At 34.1% G+C, this 12,684-nt stretch overlaps 1 protein-coding gene, 1 long non-coding RNA gene and 1 pseudogene across 3 annotated transcripts; 2 read left to right on the top strand and 1 right to left on the bottom strand.

Annotated features, from left to right (window-relative positions):
* The first annotated feature begins 1,015 nt into the window (after positions 1 to 1,015).
* Positions 1,016 to 4,033, top strand: LOC105129120 (probable sodium/metabolite cotransporter BASS6, chloroplastic; annotated as a pseudogene).
* Positions 4,034 to 5,069: 1,036 nt separating this feature from the next.
* LOC105128953 (YCF49-like protein) lies at positions 5,070 to 8,491 on the top strand. Its single transcript, XM_011030812.1, has 4 exons — positions 5,070 to 5,451; positions 5,798 to 5,876; positions 6,869 to 6,937; positions 8,156 to 8,491. Exons 1-4 carry the CDS (start codon positions 5,141 to 5,143, stop codon positions 8,261 to 8,263), a joined length of 567 nt encoding a protein of 188 aa, XP_011029114.1. The 5' UTR covers positions 5,070 to 5,140; the 3' UTR covers positions 8,264 to 8,491.
* On the bottom strand, positions 6,946 to 10,776 carry LOC105128954 (uncharacterized). 2 transcript variants are annotated; one of them, XR_842979.1, is made up of 3 exons: positions 9,809 to 10,776; positions 9,427 to 9,656; positions 6,946 to 7,585 (listed from the first exon to the last, which is right to left on the bottom strand). It is a non-coding gene; the product is annotated as an uncharacterized LOC105128954 (long non-coding RNA). The 2 variants fall into 2 exon arrangements; XR_842978.1 differs by lacking the exon at positions 6,946 to 7,585 and having other exon boundaries at positions 9,237 to 9,656.
* Positions 10,777 to 12,684: the final 1,908 nt, after the last annotated feature.

Genomic DNA, 12,684 nt, shown 5'->3' with positions numbered 1-12,684 from the left:
AACGTAGGGGGATCGCGCAAGGCTTTTAGTCCTTTCCATTGTTAATTAACCTTGTCGTCACAATTTTGGCTTCTTTTGGTGTCTGAATTTATAAGCCAGCCATTGCAACGCTGTCGTTTGCTTACAGTTGTGGTAATGCTGGACCTGGCCGAAGGGGACCGCTGTCGTTGAGGGAAGTCGTTAAGGTACGTGGCGTGACGTGATTGGATGTCTTGATGACGTGGAGTGCGGGTGTTGTCTTTTATTTTTATTTCTGTCGTGGCCTCACCGTCAAGGGAGTAAATTTTAAGACGCTGAGTTGGTGACCGAGTTTCCGTGTTCATTTACTCGGTTGGGGTTTTTGCTAACCAGCTAAGATACAGCAAGAAGTGACATGTTTTTCTGAAGTGTTTGGTCCTGTTTGACGCGTGTGATGAGAAAAGTAGCTGTTAATCTCTGTTGTTGAAACCATATCTCGTGATTTTTTTTAAAAAAATGATTTTTAATTTTTTTAATGTATTAGTATTAAAAATAATTTTTTAAAAATAAAAAAATATTATTTTAATATTTTTTTAAATAAAACATATTTTAAAAAATAATCAATATAGTAATACCAAACTGAGTTGTCAGCATCACCCCTATTTAAAAACAAAAAAAGAAATCTCAATTTATTTTAAGATAATAAAATCAATATAGTAATACCAAACTGAGTTGTAAGCATCGCCCCTGTTTAAAAGCAAAAAAAAAAAAATCTCAATTTATTTTAAGATAATAAAAATATTTAATTCTCTAATTAAGTTTAAGGATTTTGATTAACTCCAGAAATTGCATTTCTTTATATCTAAACTTAAGATAATAATATAAAAAAATAAAATCATTTAGCACCAACCCGACACCAAAACAAAACTAATCGAGCCCTCTGATCTACATTATCTAAAGCATTGGGAATTTATTCTTTGCTTCTTTAATACTTCAATTGAGCGGACAAAGAAGTAGGTGCTGATTTCATTTACTGAGAAAACTTGCATCCCAAGAGATGACGGAATCCGGTGCCGTACCAAAATCATTCGTCGAAAGATTCATCAAATCATTGAGAAGCGGAGGTTTCTTTCCGACTCACACACGGTGAAACGCATGACAGGCGAGCAAGGCATCCAAACGACTTGAGTCGGCCCACTTACATTAGCAAAACCCTACAGAGAAAAGGACAATTTATACCCCTGATCCAATTCGATCTTAACAGGAAGATAAGGAATACAATTGTTTTTAATATTTTATTCAGAGTTAGGTTAGTAATTTCATCTTCTTAACCAATCTAAATCGTCTCGTCCTAATTTCATCTTCTTAATCATGCTTTTTGTTTTTCTCTGCTAGCTCCCTCTGTTTTACAGACCCGTAATTATGGTGACATGCCTCACAACCTCTCTTTCTATTTAAATTATCTGGTATAGTCTTTATTATTAATCGTCTCTTCTTTTTCTTTGTAAGTATTGATATGGGTTTATTGGAATTTATAATGTATTTCTAATATGTTTTTAAGTGAAAAAAAAAAGTTCAAAATTATCTTCTTTTTTTTAAAAAAAAAAAATGTAAGGAGTAAGGACTTAACTTTTCAAACACCCGAAGTGCTGAAAAGTCTATTAGTAGATAACAATTTACATTATTATTATTATTATTATTATTATTTCGAGAATTGATAAATGATTGATTGTTTGGTTTTGTAGGTACTGTTTATAAAATAATAGTTATTGTTTAAAGTGTTTTTTATTTAAAAATATATTAAAATAATATTTTTTATTTTAAAAATATTATTTTTTAAATCAACATATTAAAATAATTTAAAAATATAAATTTTTTTCATTGACAACAAAATTTAAATTTTACAAGTATAGTTTTAACCATGTTGACAATCACTACCAAACTACACCAAAAAAAAAAACATGGTTAGTATACTGGCATGGTCTCGCGACCTGTGTGCATCTAACCTGCTTTGTTATTGGCTAGGCATGCTGGCCTATCTAGTCCTGTGACCTATGTGCCACTAACCTACTTTGTTATTGGCTAGGCATCCTGGCCTATCTAGTCCTGTGATCAATGTGCCACTAACCTATTTTGTTACGGGTTAGGCGTGCTGGCCGTTTAGGGCCCCTAGTATTTGACATTGTTTTTAATGTTTTCAAGTTTTTTTCTTTTATTTTAATTAAATTTCATTGAAATTAATAAATTAAATTATTCTAAATTATTAACTTCCCAATTCTACGATTATTAGTGCCACGAGAAACTCTAAAATACTTAATGAATAATTATCAATATTTATTTGATGAATTTATTTTAAATATGGACAAATAACAAGATAAAAGAATAAGGTATATTCGAACCTTTTCAGAAGGATAAGAATACATCCTTGACATAATTCCCGTGTCGGTATTTGGGCTTCCCATGCCAGGTGAGGTTGTGCTTACCTGATTTCTAAAGTAGTTGAGACTGTAACAAGGCCTCTTGTGCATCTACGTATCAGGTGCTGGGATCATGTTGGTAATCTTGTGTTAGCAGAGCTCAGCTTTCAAACTATGCTACTTCTTGACAGACTCTACGATGGCTCCTCTAAGCATTGTCATGACATCTGTATGGCCACAGCTACTGCAGTTTTTGTTACACCATTATTATCACTTTTGCTCATGGTATACAGCATTACGCAGATTGTAGTTGCTCCGATTGCTGCAGGCTTACTTGTAAACAGGTGATATGCTCAATCCAAACAAGTGTCCTTTTTTAAGATTAACTTCCTTGAGATGTCATTGTGTCTTATTTACTTGTGCCTGCAGGTTGTTTCCACATTTGTCTAGTGCTATTCATCCATTTTTTCCGCCACTATCAGTACCGGTAACAGCTTGTTGTATTGGAGCACCACCTGCTGTTAATGTTGACCCCGTTATGTCAAGTTTTGGGATAACCTCATTGCTGCATTCATCTATCAGCATTTGTTGCTGGTTATTTTTTTACTGGTCTTGTCTTCCCTGAGGCATCTAACTTAAAAGCATTGCAGAGAACTATGTCATATGAGACACTTACCACCTTCCTTTTCAACGATGTCATTTTTCATGGATTATACTCCTCTGGTTGACAATATTTTCCTTTGCAGGAATGCAGAGCAGTCTTCTAGCTCTCGCTCTTGCTAACATGTTTTTCAAAGATCCACTTGTTGCTATGCATCCAGCCATATTTGTAAGTTAAAACTTCACATTTGCTTTTAGTTGACGATTATCTTTGACAAAGATCTGGTGCAAATTGTGGTTGCTACTTTCAGCAACTAAACAATAATTTCTGTTAGAAGCAACATTATGTGTAGTGATCCTCCATATGGTTCTCTCTGAGGTTTGATAGTAATCAGTTCATTCCACAATCTGGCCACACTTTCTTTTTATCAATGGAGGCAGCTGTGACGGGAAACTAAACAGGGGAAAGCTATCTTGTTGGTTCAGTTTTTTCCTTTTTTATCACTGATTAATCCTTAACACTTGGTTCTTATGTATATACATCACAAAGGAGAGTGACATTTTTATAAAATTGCGTTGCACGTGATAGAAGCCTCGGCCACAGAGGCATTCTTTTTCTTATTTTTGGATTCAATGCATTGATTTGCAAATGGTTTATGTTACCCTTTATTTTCTAGGTTTGCCCACACCATTCATTTCGCTGGCTTTTTTAGCTTTAAATTTCTTAAAAGCTAAGATGATTAGAATTGCAATTGATGTTGTGTCGAATGCTTTTACATAAAAAGATCCACGCATATGATTTAGATTTGGGCTGTTCTTTCATCATATTATCTCTGGCATTCATATTCATACAGAATTCTGAGAAATATCAGCTCATTGTGTGACTGCAGACGGTAATCATGTCCTTGGTGGGATTTTCTCTTGTCATGCTTTGGTCCTAGAAGAAAGAAGAGCACTTGCATGGAAAATTGCTTTTGCAAACCACAAGTTTGTCCTATGCTGTCTGTAATCATACCTTAGGCGGTTTCGTTCTCTCACCATCTTTGATCCAAGAATAAAGGAAAGCAATGTGATGAGATATTGCCTCTGCAAGTCGATGAAATCCATTGTTTGAGGATACATTTGCATTTAATACTTCTGAAATTGTCAAAACTCAAAAGCTATTGGTTTCTTGAAGGTGGTATCACTGGGAGGCAACACCCGGTAAGAACAAAACAGGTTCCTTTTTTCTGGTGTTATGGTCCACATCTCCGATAAGAATTCACTGAGCTCTTCGGCAGTTCTGTCGTCGTCAAGTTGTATTATGCGGACACATGAAAATATCTACTTGACTGTTTTGTCCTATTATCCATCATCAGCAACAAGTTTGAGAAATATTATTTATCGATGGCTTCGCATGGGTTCCATACTTCCATGATGTGTGATCCCAGCCTCCATGCTATTCAAGATACTAGTTTAAATAACTTTGTAGTGATATAATTTAATTGGTTAAATTTTAGATTTAATTTTTAGAATTTAATAATTTAAGTTTTATAAATTTTAAAATTATTAAAAATTTATATAGTAGTTAATTTGAAGATATATATAAAATTAATTGAGTTATGTATAAGCTAACTTAAATATTTATATAAATATTTTAAAAAAAATTAAATGAAAAAAAGATAAAGTGCTAATATTATCACTCTTATAATGTTTTAGATAATTTATGGTTTAAGTGTTTTTTGGGTTGGTTAAAAATGAAATTGATTTTTTTATCACGAAGATGAAGATTTTTTGATGGTTTTGATTTCCTTGAAAACTAAACATAATTTAATATTTTTATGTATAAAAAAATGAAATTGAGAAAATAAAAATAATAAGAAAATAATCATAATCATTTGTCTTACTATCTTAATTTTTAAAAATATTTTTTAAAAAATTTAAATTTATTTATTTATTTTAAATTAATATTTTTTATATTTTTAAATTATTTTAATATACTAATATCAAAATAAATTTTTAAAAATAAAAAATTATTTTAATATATTTTTAAATAAAAAACACAACTACAATATTACTAAATACGGTCAAGATATATCTTCCATTACTACGGTGCATAAATAACTTCTCTCGAAATAATCGCAACAGAAGAATCTCAAACTACCCGCCACCAAAAAAATAACACTATGGCAACCACAACAACAAAAACCTTATCATTGCTCTCTCCGGAACCTGTTTTCCCTCGTAAATCCAAACACACCATTTTCTTTTCTGTCTCTCCTCCACTTGCCCCTACACTTGCCACTCTCCAAACCCAACCCGTGACCCAAAAACTAGCCAGGTTTGGTGTTGTGGGTCTTCTTGGGGCAGGTGTGGCCCTGACAGCATTGGAACCAGCATCAGCTGCTGAGTTACCCTTGCTGGGTCAACTCAGTGAACCCGCCAATGCACTGTCTTTGCCCACCTGGGCTATACACGTTTCTAGTGTAGCTGAGTGGTGAGTTTTCAAATTACTCTTACTTCTTGTGGTTCTGGTGCTGGGTTTTAATGTATGGTATTGTTGCTTTGGCTTTTGGATTTTCCTGGCAATATTCTTTTTGTTAATTTTTTAGTTGATTAGATTGGATTATCATTCTCCGGAAACCGAATAATTTAGCTAACTACTGGATGCACTAACCTTATTTTGTTTGATTTATATTTGATTGCTGATTAAAACGAGGAAAAGAAAACTAAAGTTTAGTGCTTTCTTGAAAACAATGTAAAACACTGCAGTTAATTGTACTTTGTTTTGATGGTTTTGTGCCCATAGTAGAGATGTTGACAGCGAACTTTCTTATCAACAGGATCGCAGCTATGGCATTGGTTTGGCAGTATGGGGAGAAATCGGGGCTTGAATCGTGGAAGGGGCTTGCTTGGGGTATGGTGAGTTATAGCTTTAAAGCATTGCAAATTTGATGTTGCTATTCTGGTATCTGGATGTTGGTGTGTTTTAAAATTGGTGAAGCGATGAAGGCTGTCTTGAATTGCTTTGCTATACCCTTTTGGTTTAAAGATTGGGGTATGTGTGTGTGTGTGGGGGGGGGGGGGTCGCTTTTGAAGGCACAAATTTACCGATTAGAACACAAACATCATGCAAGTCTGTTATCACTTCTGCAACTTGGTCCCTTGCCTGAAACCCACAATGTCTCCTTGAGGCAATTTGGAACTGCCTTCATGATTGTTATTTAGTTTATTATATTGGATTGAGATTTTTTTTTTGATCAACCATAAGGTTCTTTTGATTACAATGGGGTGTTCAAATGACCCTTAAAGTTGTCCTTTTGGTAAAACTTTTAAATATGCTGATCCATTTTTTCTTCTTTCTTCGATGACAATTCTTAATTGATAACTTTGTTATTTATGGATTGTTTTTGTTTCCAAATTGCTTGCTAAATCAGTATCTCGTCCCCAGTGATCTTTATTCTGTTACTTTAGTATACCGAGTCCCTATTGACTTTTTTTTCTAAGTCTTGAAACAGGCAATAGCATGGAAATATTGAGCATGCGAATAAATATTTCCTGCCTTGTGAGTATGTTCAAGATTTTATGGTGAAAAACTTTTATTGTATAGGTTGTTGCTCAGGCATAACTTTTATTTTGAGACCTGAATTTATTGTAGCCAATTCTGATTTTGTTTGTTAATTTTCCATTGGTTACAGTTACATATGTTGTAAGAATTTTGCATTTAATTTATTTGGGAAATCGTTACCTTAGAGTAGCCTGAACTGTGAGGGGAAACGGTTACAAATATGATAGGAAATGTCTTTGAGATTTGTTTTATTGTCTTCAGTTGTTGTGTGTGTACTATTCGAGTCAAATCTATACATTTTTTATTTCTTAATTTCTTAATCTAACTATAGTCAACTGATTTTTAGGTTCCTTTACTTGGTGGAGCATTTTGTGCATGCACATGGCATTTCTTCTACAATTCTGAGTCCCTTGAGGTAAGAATGGTTGCATTGCTTCATGGCTAAAGGAATTTGTCTGTTTGCACAGGTGCAGATTAGAGATAAATAGATCAATTGAAATACAGGAAACAACCTTAAATGAACCAATCAAATGGGAGTTTAGATTCTGATGCATGGCATGATAATATCGAATACAATGCTTAGCTACAAATGGATATTACTGCTCTGGTTTATACATTTGCATAGCATCGTTGACTTTTTGTCCTTACTTCTATTCCGAGTCTCTTGAGGTAACAATAGTTGCTAATCAAGATACCGGAAAGATCTTAAATGAACTGATCAAATGGGGCTTTAGGTTAACCTACGGGAAGCATAGATGGAAATGAATATGACATTTAGCTTGAATAGATATCTCTAGTCCTTTATACATGTCCATTACAAAATACAGTATCTATTTCACTCCTTTTTTCTTGAGAGAGAGAATCGTCTCTATTTCACCTTCACCTTCCACTGCTCATCATTCATCGAAAATCAAATGCCATACAGCTCCTAATGTCACATGTATCCATCAGCATACCATTCTACTCTTATCTGTGAAAGAACTACTGGGATATTTCACTCTGAACAGCCCAATTATCTGTGTGGTATCAAATAGGGGTTGTGCTAACCGAGGGAAAGATTAGGCTGCAGTTTGAAGAGATTTAAATACATAAGAATCTAGAAAAAAACCCCAAGAAATCTAGCTGAATTTTATAAATCAAGCAGAAGGCAGTTATTGTCAAAGTTATAATACTTGTAGAACTGGATCCTGGTTTGAACATCAAAATTATTCTGATAATTATTTTTGCCCAAAATCCTGGATTTAGCCAGTGTTTCAGTTGTGGGGGCCACTGTTTTTTGTGATTGACCAATCTGACCTCTTGATTTTGCCCTTTGAATACTCTTGTTGACCAACTTAAACCAAACTTACTTTAAATTGGCTCAAGTTCAGTCAATGCTGGTTGCATCAGAGATTGCCACCCTTTCTGTCACCACAATATGCTGCATGGTATTGAACTAGATTTTTACTGTTTTCAGAGCATCTCCCTGGCCCATTCCATCATATTTTTATGATCATTTAAGTATTTCCCTCAATATAGAGCATGATTATTTACATGCATCCACCTTATTGTAATACAATTAGCAGTTCTTTTTTCTTTCTCTCGGATAGATATAGAATATGAAAAATAACTATAGTCTGTTTCTGAGGTGTAGGTATTGGTAGCTCTTCAAGCCGCACTGACAGTGATAGGTAATGCCACAATGTGTATTGCTGCTTTCCGTATACACATGTCATCAGAGGAACGCCCCAAAAATCTTTGACGGTTTCAGAGCCTGTATGCAATTATGTCTTCTGGAAAGTAAAATCTCTGTTTTTCAGTTGTTTGGTCTAATTTTAGGGGGAAGGAATTGTTAAGACAGTTAACCATACCCTTGTTACCTCTTCAGAGTTGTTATTACCAGCAGCTATTATATGTAAGTTTTTCTTCTCTTTTCCTTTTCCCCTCAAAAAGCACACTCCAATATATTTTTAACCCTTATTTTCTCTCCTTTCACCCACAATTTACCTTCAGTTTATTGGCACACACAGCATCCCCAGGTAAGTAATAATTCACCCACTTCTTTGAACTTCAAAATAAACGCACTCTTAAATGATAAGAGTGGAGTCAAACTTTACACTCTTGTTATCTCATGCTTTAAAATAGGTGAATGCACTATGTTTAATATTCGTCCGTTTGCTTTCAAAACACTGAAGCAAAAATTATCACAGAAACAAAGAACAGCCTAAGCAAAAAGTAAGCATTGAATGCAGAGTGCTGGAGCCTGGAAACCTTAAGAGCTCCTTTCACTCATAGTTGTATGCAAGATGTGGTTGAAGACTTGGAATGCTCTTTTCTTACTATGCTTTCTTGGTTAAGGTGAAAAAAAGATTATAATGACAGATTAACAATGGAAAAGGTTAGTATTATTTATGTGTAGACTCCAGGGACTGGATCAGATTTTTAATTATAGTTATACTACAGCTAGGGCTAGATGGGTTAAGGTGGTAAAGATTGTTTGCACGACAAAATAGGTCTTAAAGCCTCCTTTATGCGTTCGAAGAACACTTGTCTTGTCACTCTTTCACTGTATCATTGCAGCTATTCAAGATGATAAGCTTAAGTATCTGATTAGTTGCTGGGTTTAAAAAGTCTTTCCCAGTTTCATTTTCAGGCTTAAAAAATAAGCAAATACTAGAATCATTGAAATTTAGGTGATGCGTCAACTTCCAAAGTAAAAGGAAAAATAAAAAAACAGAGAGAATCATTGATATTTTATTTTATAAGTTGGCAAACATACGAAGCTTCCATCATTAATATAACATATACCACCAGGCAAAATTCATTACATCTTGTGACTAACATGCTTGATTCAGCAAAGAAAAGATGAAAACAAAAGGAAGGCTACCGAGAGATAGAGATAAAAACAGAGGTGTTAGTCTGTACTATGTTACATTTTGCTAGTGTTGTGTACAAGAAGTAGGGTGGTGGATAAGCGATCCAAATGAGAGAATTTCTTTTGAAATTCAGACATTAAGGCCAAGTTTTCTTGGCGGAGAAGATTAGCTTTCTTCCTCAGCTTCTTGTTCTCTTCAACGATTCTTTGGTTCTCTAAACACAACTTCAAGTTCTTTAGCTGTATGTCCTTCCCCTCCATTTCTTCATATCCTGACCTCCTGCTTTACACAAGGAGAGAGAACAAGGAAAATTCCTCACGTCAAACATGTATTTTTTGTAAGAACTATACAGCAAATGAAACATCAAAACACTTGGGACAGTAAAGGTTGCGTTACAAGCACATGCTAAGTTTTTGCTCGGCAAGACATACCTGCAGGTGAGCCCAATAACTTGAACCTTACATTTCTTTGATCTTTGCCTTCTTTTTGAAGGGTGGAAAGGAAATGGGAACCTCTCTACTCCGTTAGTGCACATTATATTTATTGCTATTGGAAAGATGAGAGAAAGCGAATTGAGAAAAGAGGGTGGGATGTAAGTTCCTATATATACAGGTGGTTTTGTGTCGTGACAGTGTGCATGATTATCTAGGGCATATGGTGGGTATGCATTTGATAGAGAGATAGATTTATCTTCTATAGCAATGATGTCATATTGGATTCATGATTGCAAAGGGAAGCTACCCCTTGTATCGATGATGGATGAGGAAAGTAACAAAGAAAAGCCTAGGATCACGGAAGCTTCTCTTTGATCATCTCCTGCACACTTGGCCTTAAGGAGTAACAAAATTTAAAATTAATAGAACCAATCGAGCATGAGTTCTATTCATGTTAAAGCTATTGATTTGAAAAGATCAGCTTCGTTAGGAAAAGCTAACTATAGTTTATGTTTGAAATTTATAATGGTCCTTCTGAGATGGCACTTCGTAGTTGCACGTCAGCAAGCATCCATGGATGATTAGGCTGATTACAAGTGGCTTCTTGGCATCACCTTGTCTTATGGCCCCATTCCAAGCCTAATGCAATGTAGAGATTGTAAAAGCTCACCTCTCTCTCTCTCGACTTTTGGGGTTGTGGACCATTACAGGGAGAAGTTGGCATCTTCATTTCCACCCTTCCCTTGCTCCACTTTTGTATGTTTCATTATACTTGGTTTGAACACAAATGTAAGAGTCAGACTTGACATTGAGGGCCTGAAAACCCCACCATTTCCTTGGTACTAGTATTCTCTGCGTCTGGGACAAATGATGCATGGCCCAAAAAAAGAAATGAAAATAATGGGGAATAAGTTCATGATAACTCACTGTGCATATGGAGGGACACACTAGATCATTTACCTCTTGTGTATCGATTCAATTATTTTTAAAATTTTTAAAAAATTTAAACTAAGTAGAAATTAAATTAATATCATCGGCTTGACTTGATAAATTTAAAAACAAGAATAATAAAAAATTACATGATTTGACTAAAAAAAATTGTAAGATGATATATATTTTTTTAATATTAAGATAAGAATACGTTGATTCATCAACGCAAGTTAGTTTAAGTTAACATGTAAAATCTGTAATCCGAGCTATAAGATAGTGATAACTTTATAAAAAAATAAAAAAACATTTTGAAGTCTAATTTTTAATTAACTCAATATTGAATGATAAAATTTAAAAAAAACGTGATAACTTTATAAAAAAATTAAAAAACATTTTGAAGTCTAATTTTTAATCAACTCAATATTGAATGATAAAATTTCAAAAAAATCAATTAAAAAATAATCTAGATTAAATTGTCAAACTTAAGTTATGAGACTGGAATAATTCAATTGAAAATCTGGATTAAATTGTCAAACTTAATTTATGAGACTGGAATAATTCAATTGAAAAAAAATTAAAACAAATTATAAAACTCAATTTTCAATCAATTCAATGTTAAAAAAGAATACAAAACAAAGTTCGAATTAGCCCAAATTAATTTGTCAAACCCGTAATTCAGGTTATGAAATTAGAATAACCTTATAGAGAATAAAATAAAATAAATCTAAAACTTATCCCGGTTAATTCAATATTAAAGGATAAAACTAAAAAGAAAAAAAAATTAAAAAAAAACATAAATTATATTTACACATGTATCGAACATTAAGCTCTTTTATAATAGGATCTCAAGTAGATCATGATCATATCCATAATTATTATGCGCTTGATGATGATGAACCAATGGAATGAATTTTTAGCTGTCTTTATTAAAAAAAAAAAGGGGAGGAGGGAGTCTCAAGTGATACTAGAGGTCAGGCCGCTGTTTTTCTTGCACTACCCTTTCTGCTAGTGATATTTCACATACATGTATTCCAACTACCTTCACTTCTTTCTTTGACCCTCTCCACTACTTAATAATGGTTGCAATGATATTAAATTGTTAATGCAGGTAGATAATTAGCCTGACATGTGCAATTGCACCAACTATATATAGAAGAAGAAGAAGAAGACCTCCTAATCAGTGGATCTTGCATGCACACACACTAATATATTATGGTGAAAAATCCCTTGATAATAATTGCTTGGTTAATTTGGTTTAACACGCATAATTCTCATGCTATAATTGTTTCAGCTAGAGAACTAAATTAATTATAGCAGATTCTTCATTTATCAAGTGATTTTTAGGAGTGCTACCCTTCTGAGATCGGCCACGGAACGTTCTCGGTAAGGTAACGAAGTTATGTCTTGCTTAAAATGAAAGCCAATCTTTGAGGAGCTCAAGTCGAAGGACCAATTGGACATGCCAGAGAAATTATGCTACCTATGCCTTTGGTCCGAAAATATATATGAATGTTGACCGTACACGCCTGTAATGCTTGATAGCGTAGGCAAATTCTAACCCTAATCATGTCATTTTTTGAATGGAGAGAAGGGAGAAGCCATTAATCGAAGAGAGCATGACTAGAACCACACTCACAGGACTCTTCACTTATTTCTTCTTTTACTACCTCTACTACTCAAAACACAGACATGAGAGTAGAGCAATAGTCAACGATGAAATAAATGGAATTCATCTTCTTCTCCTGCCTCTTCAAGTGCCGTAAAAACTTGTAAACATGCACACCATCCTTGACGTTAGGTCTCGCATGCATCAATTATGATGGCTCCACAATTTCCCATTTAAATGTCCAATCCATCTACTATATCTCCTCCTATATGTGCACTGCAATTGATTGCTATATTGGTGTGTGCATTTGTCATCAACCTCATCGCCACCCATATCT

The sequence above is a fragment of the Populus euphratica genome, unplaced genomic scaffold, assembly GCF_000495115.2.
Source record: "Populus euphratica unplaced genomic scaffold, PopEup_1.0 scaffold48.1, whole genome shotgun sequence".
In the NCBI taxonomy this organism is placed as follows: domain Eukaryota; kingdom Viridiplantae; phylum Streptophyta; class Magnoliopsida; order Malpighiales; family Salicaceae; genus Populus; species Populus euphratica.
The sequence above is the reverse complement of the archived record's forward strand: the minus strand, read 5'-3'. Positions and strand labels throughout refer to the sequence as shown.

What these genes read in the sequence shown, in the direction of transcription:
- LOC105128953 (XM_011030812.1), top strand. Translation starts at nt 5,141, where the DNA reads ATGGCAACCACAACAACAAAAACCTTATCATTGCTCTCTCCGGAACCT. An exon ending in AGGGGCTTGCTTGGGGTATG is followed by an intron (nt 5,877 to 6,868) that starts GTGAGTTATAGC and finishes ACTGATTTTTAG; the next exon opens with GTTCCTTTACTTGGTGGAGC. An exon ending in ACAATTCTGAGTCCCTTGAG is followed by an intron (nt 6,938 to 8,155) that starts GTAAGAATGGTT and finishes TCTGAGGTGTAG; the next exon opens with GTATTGGTAGCTCTTCAAGC.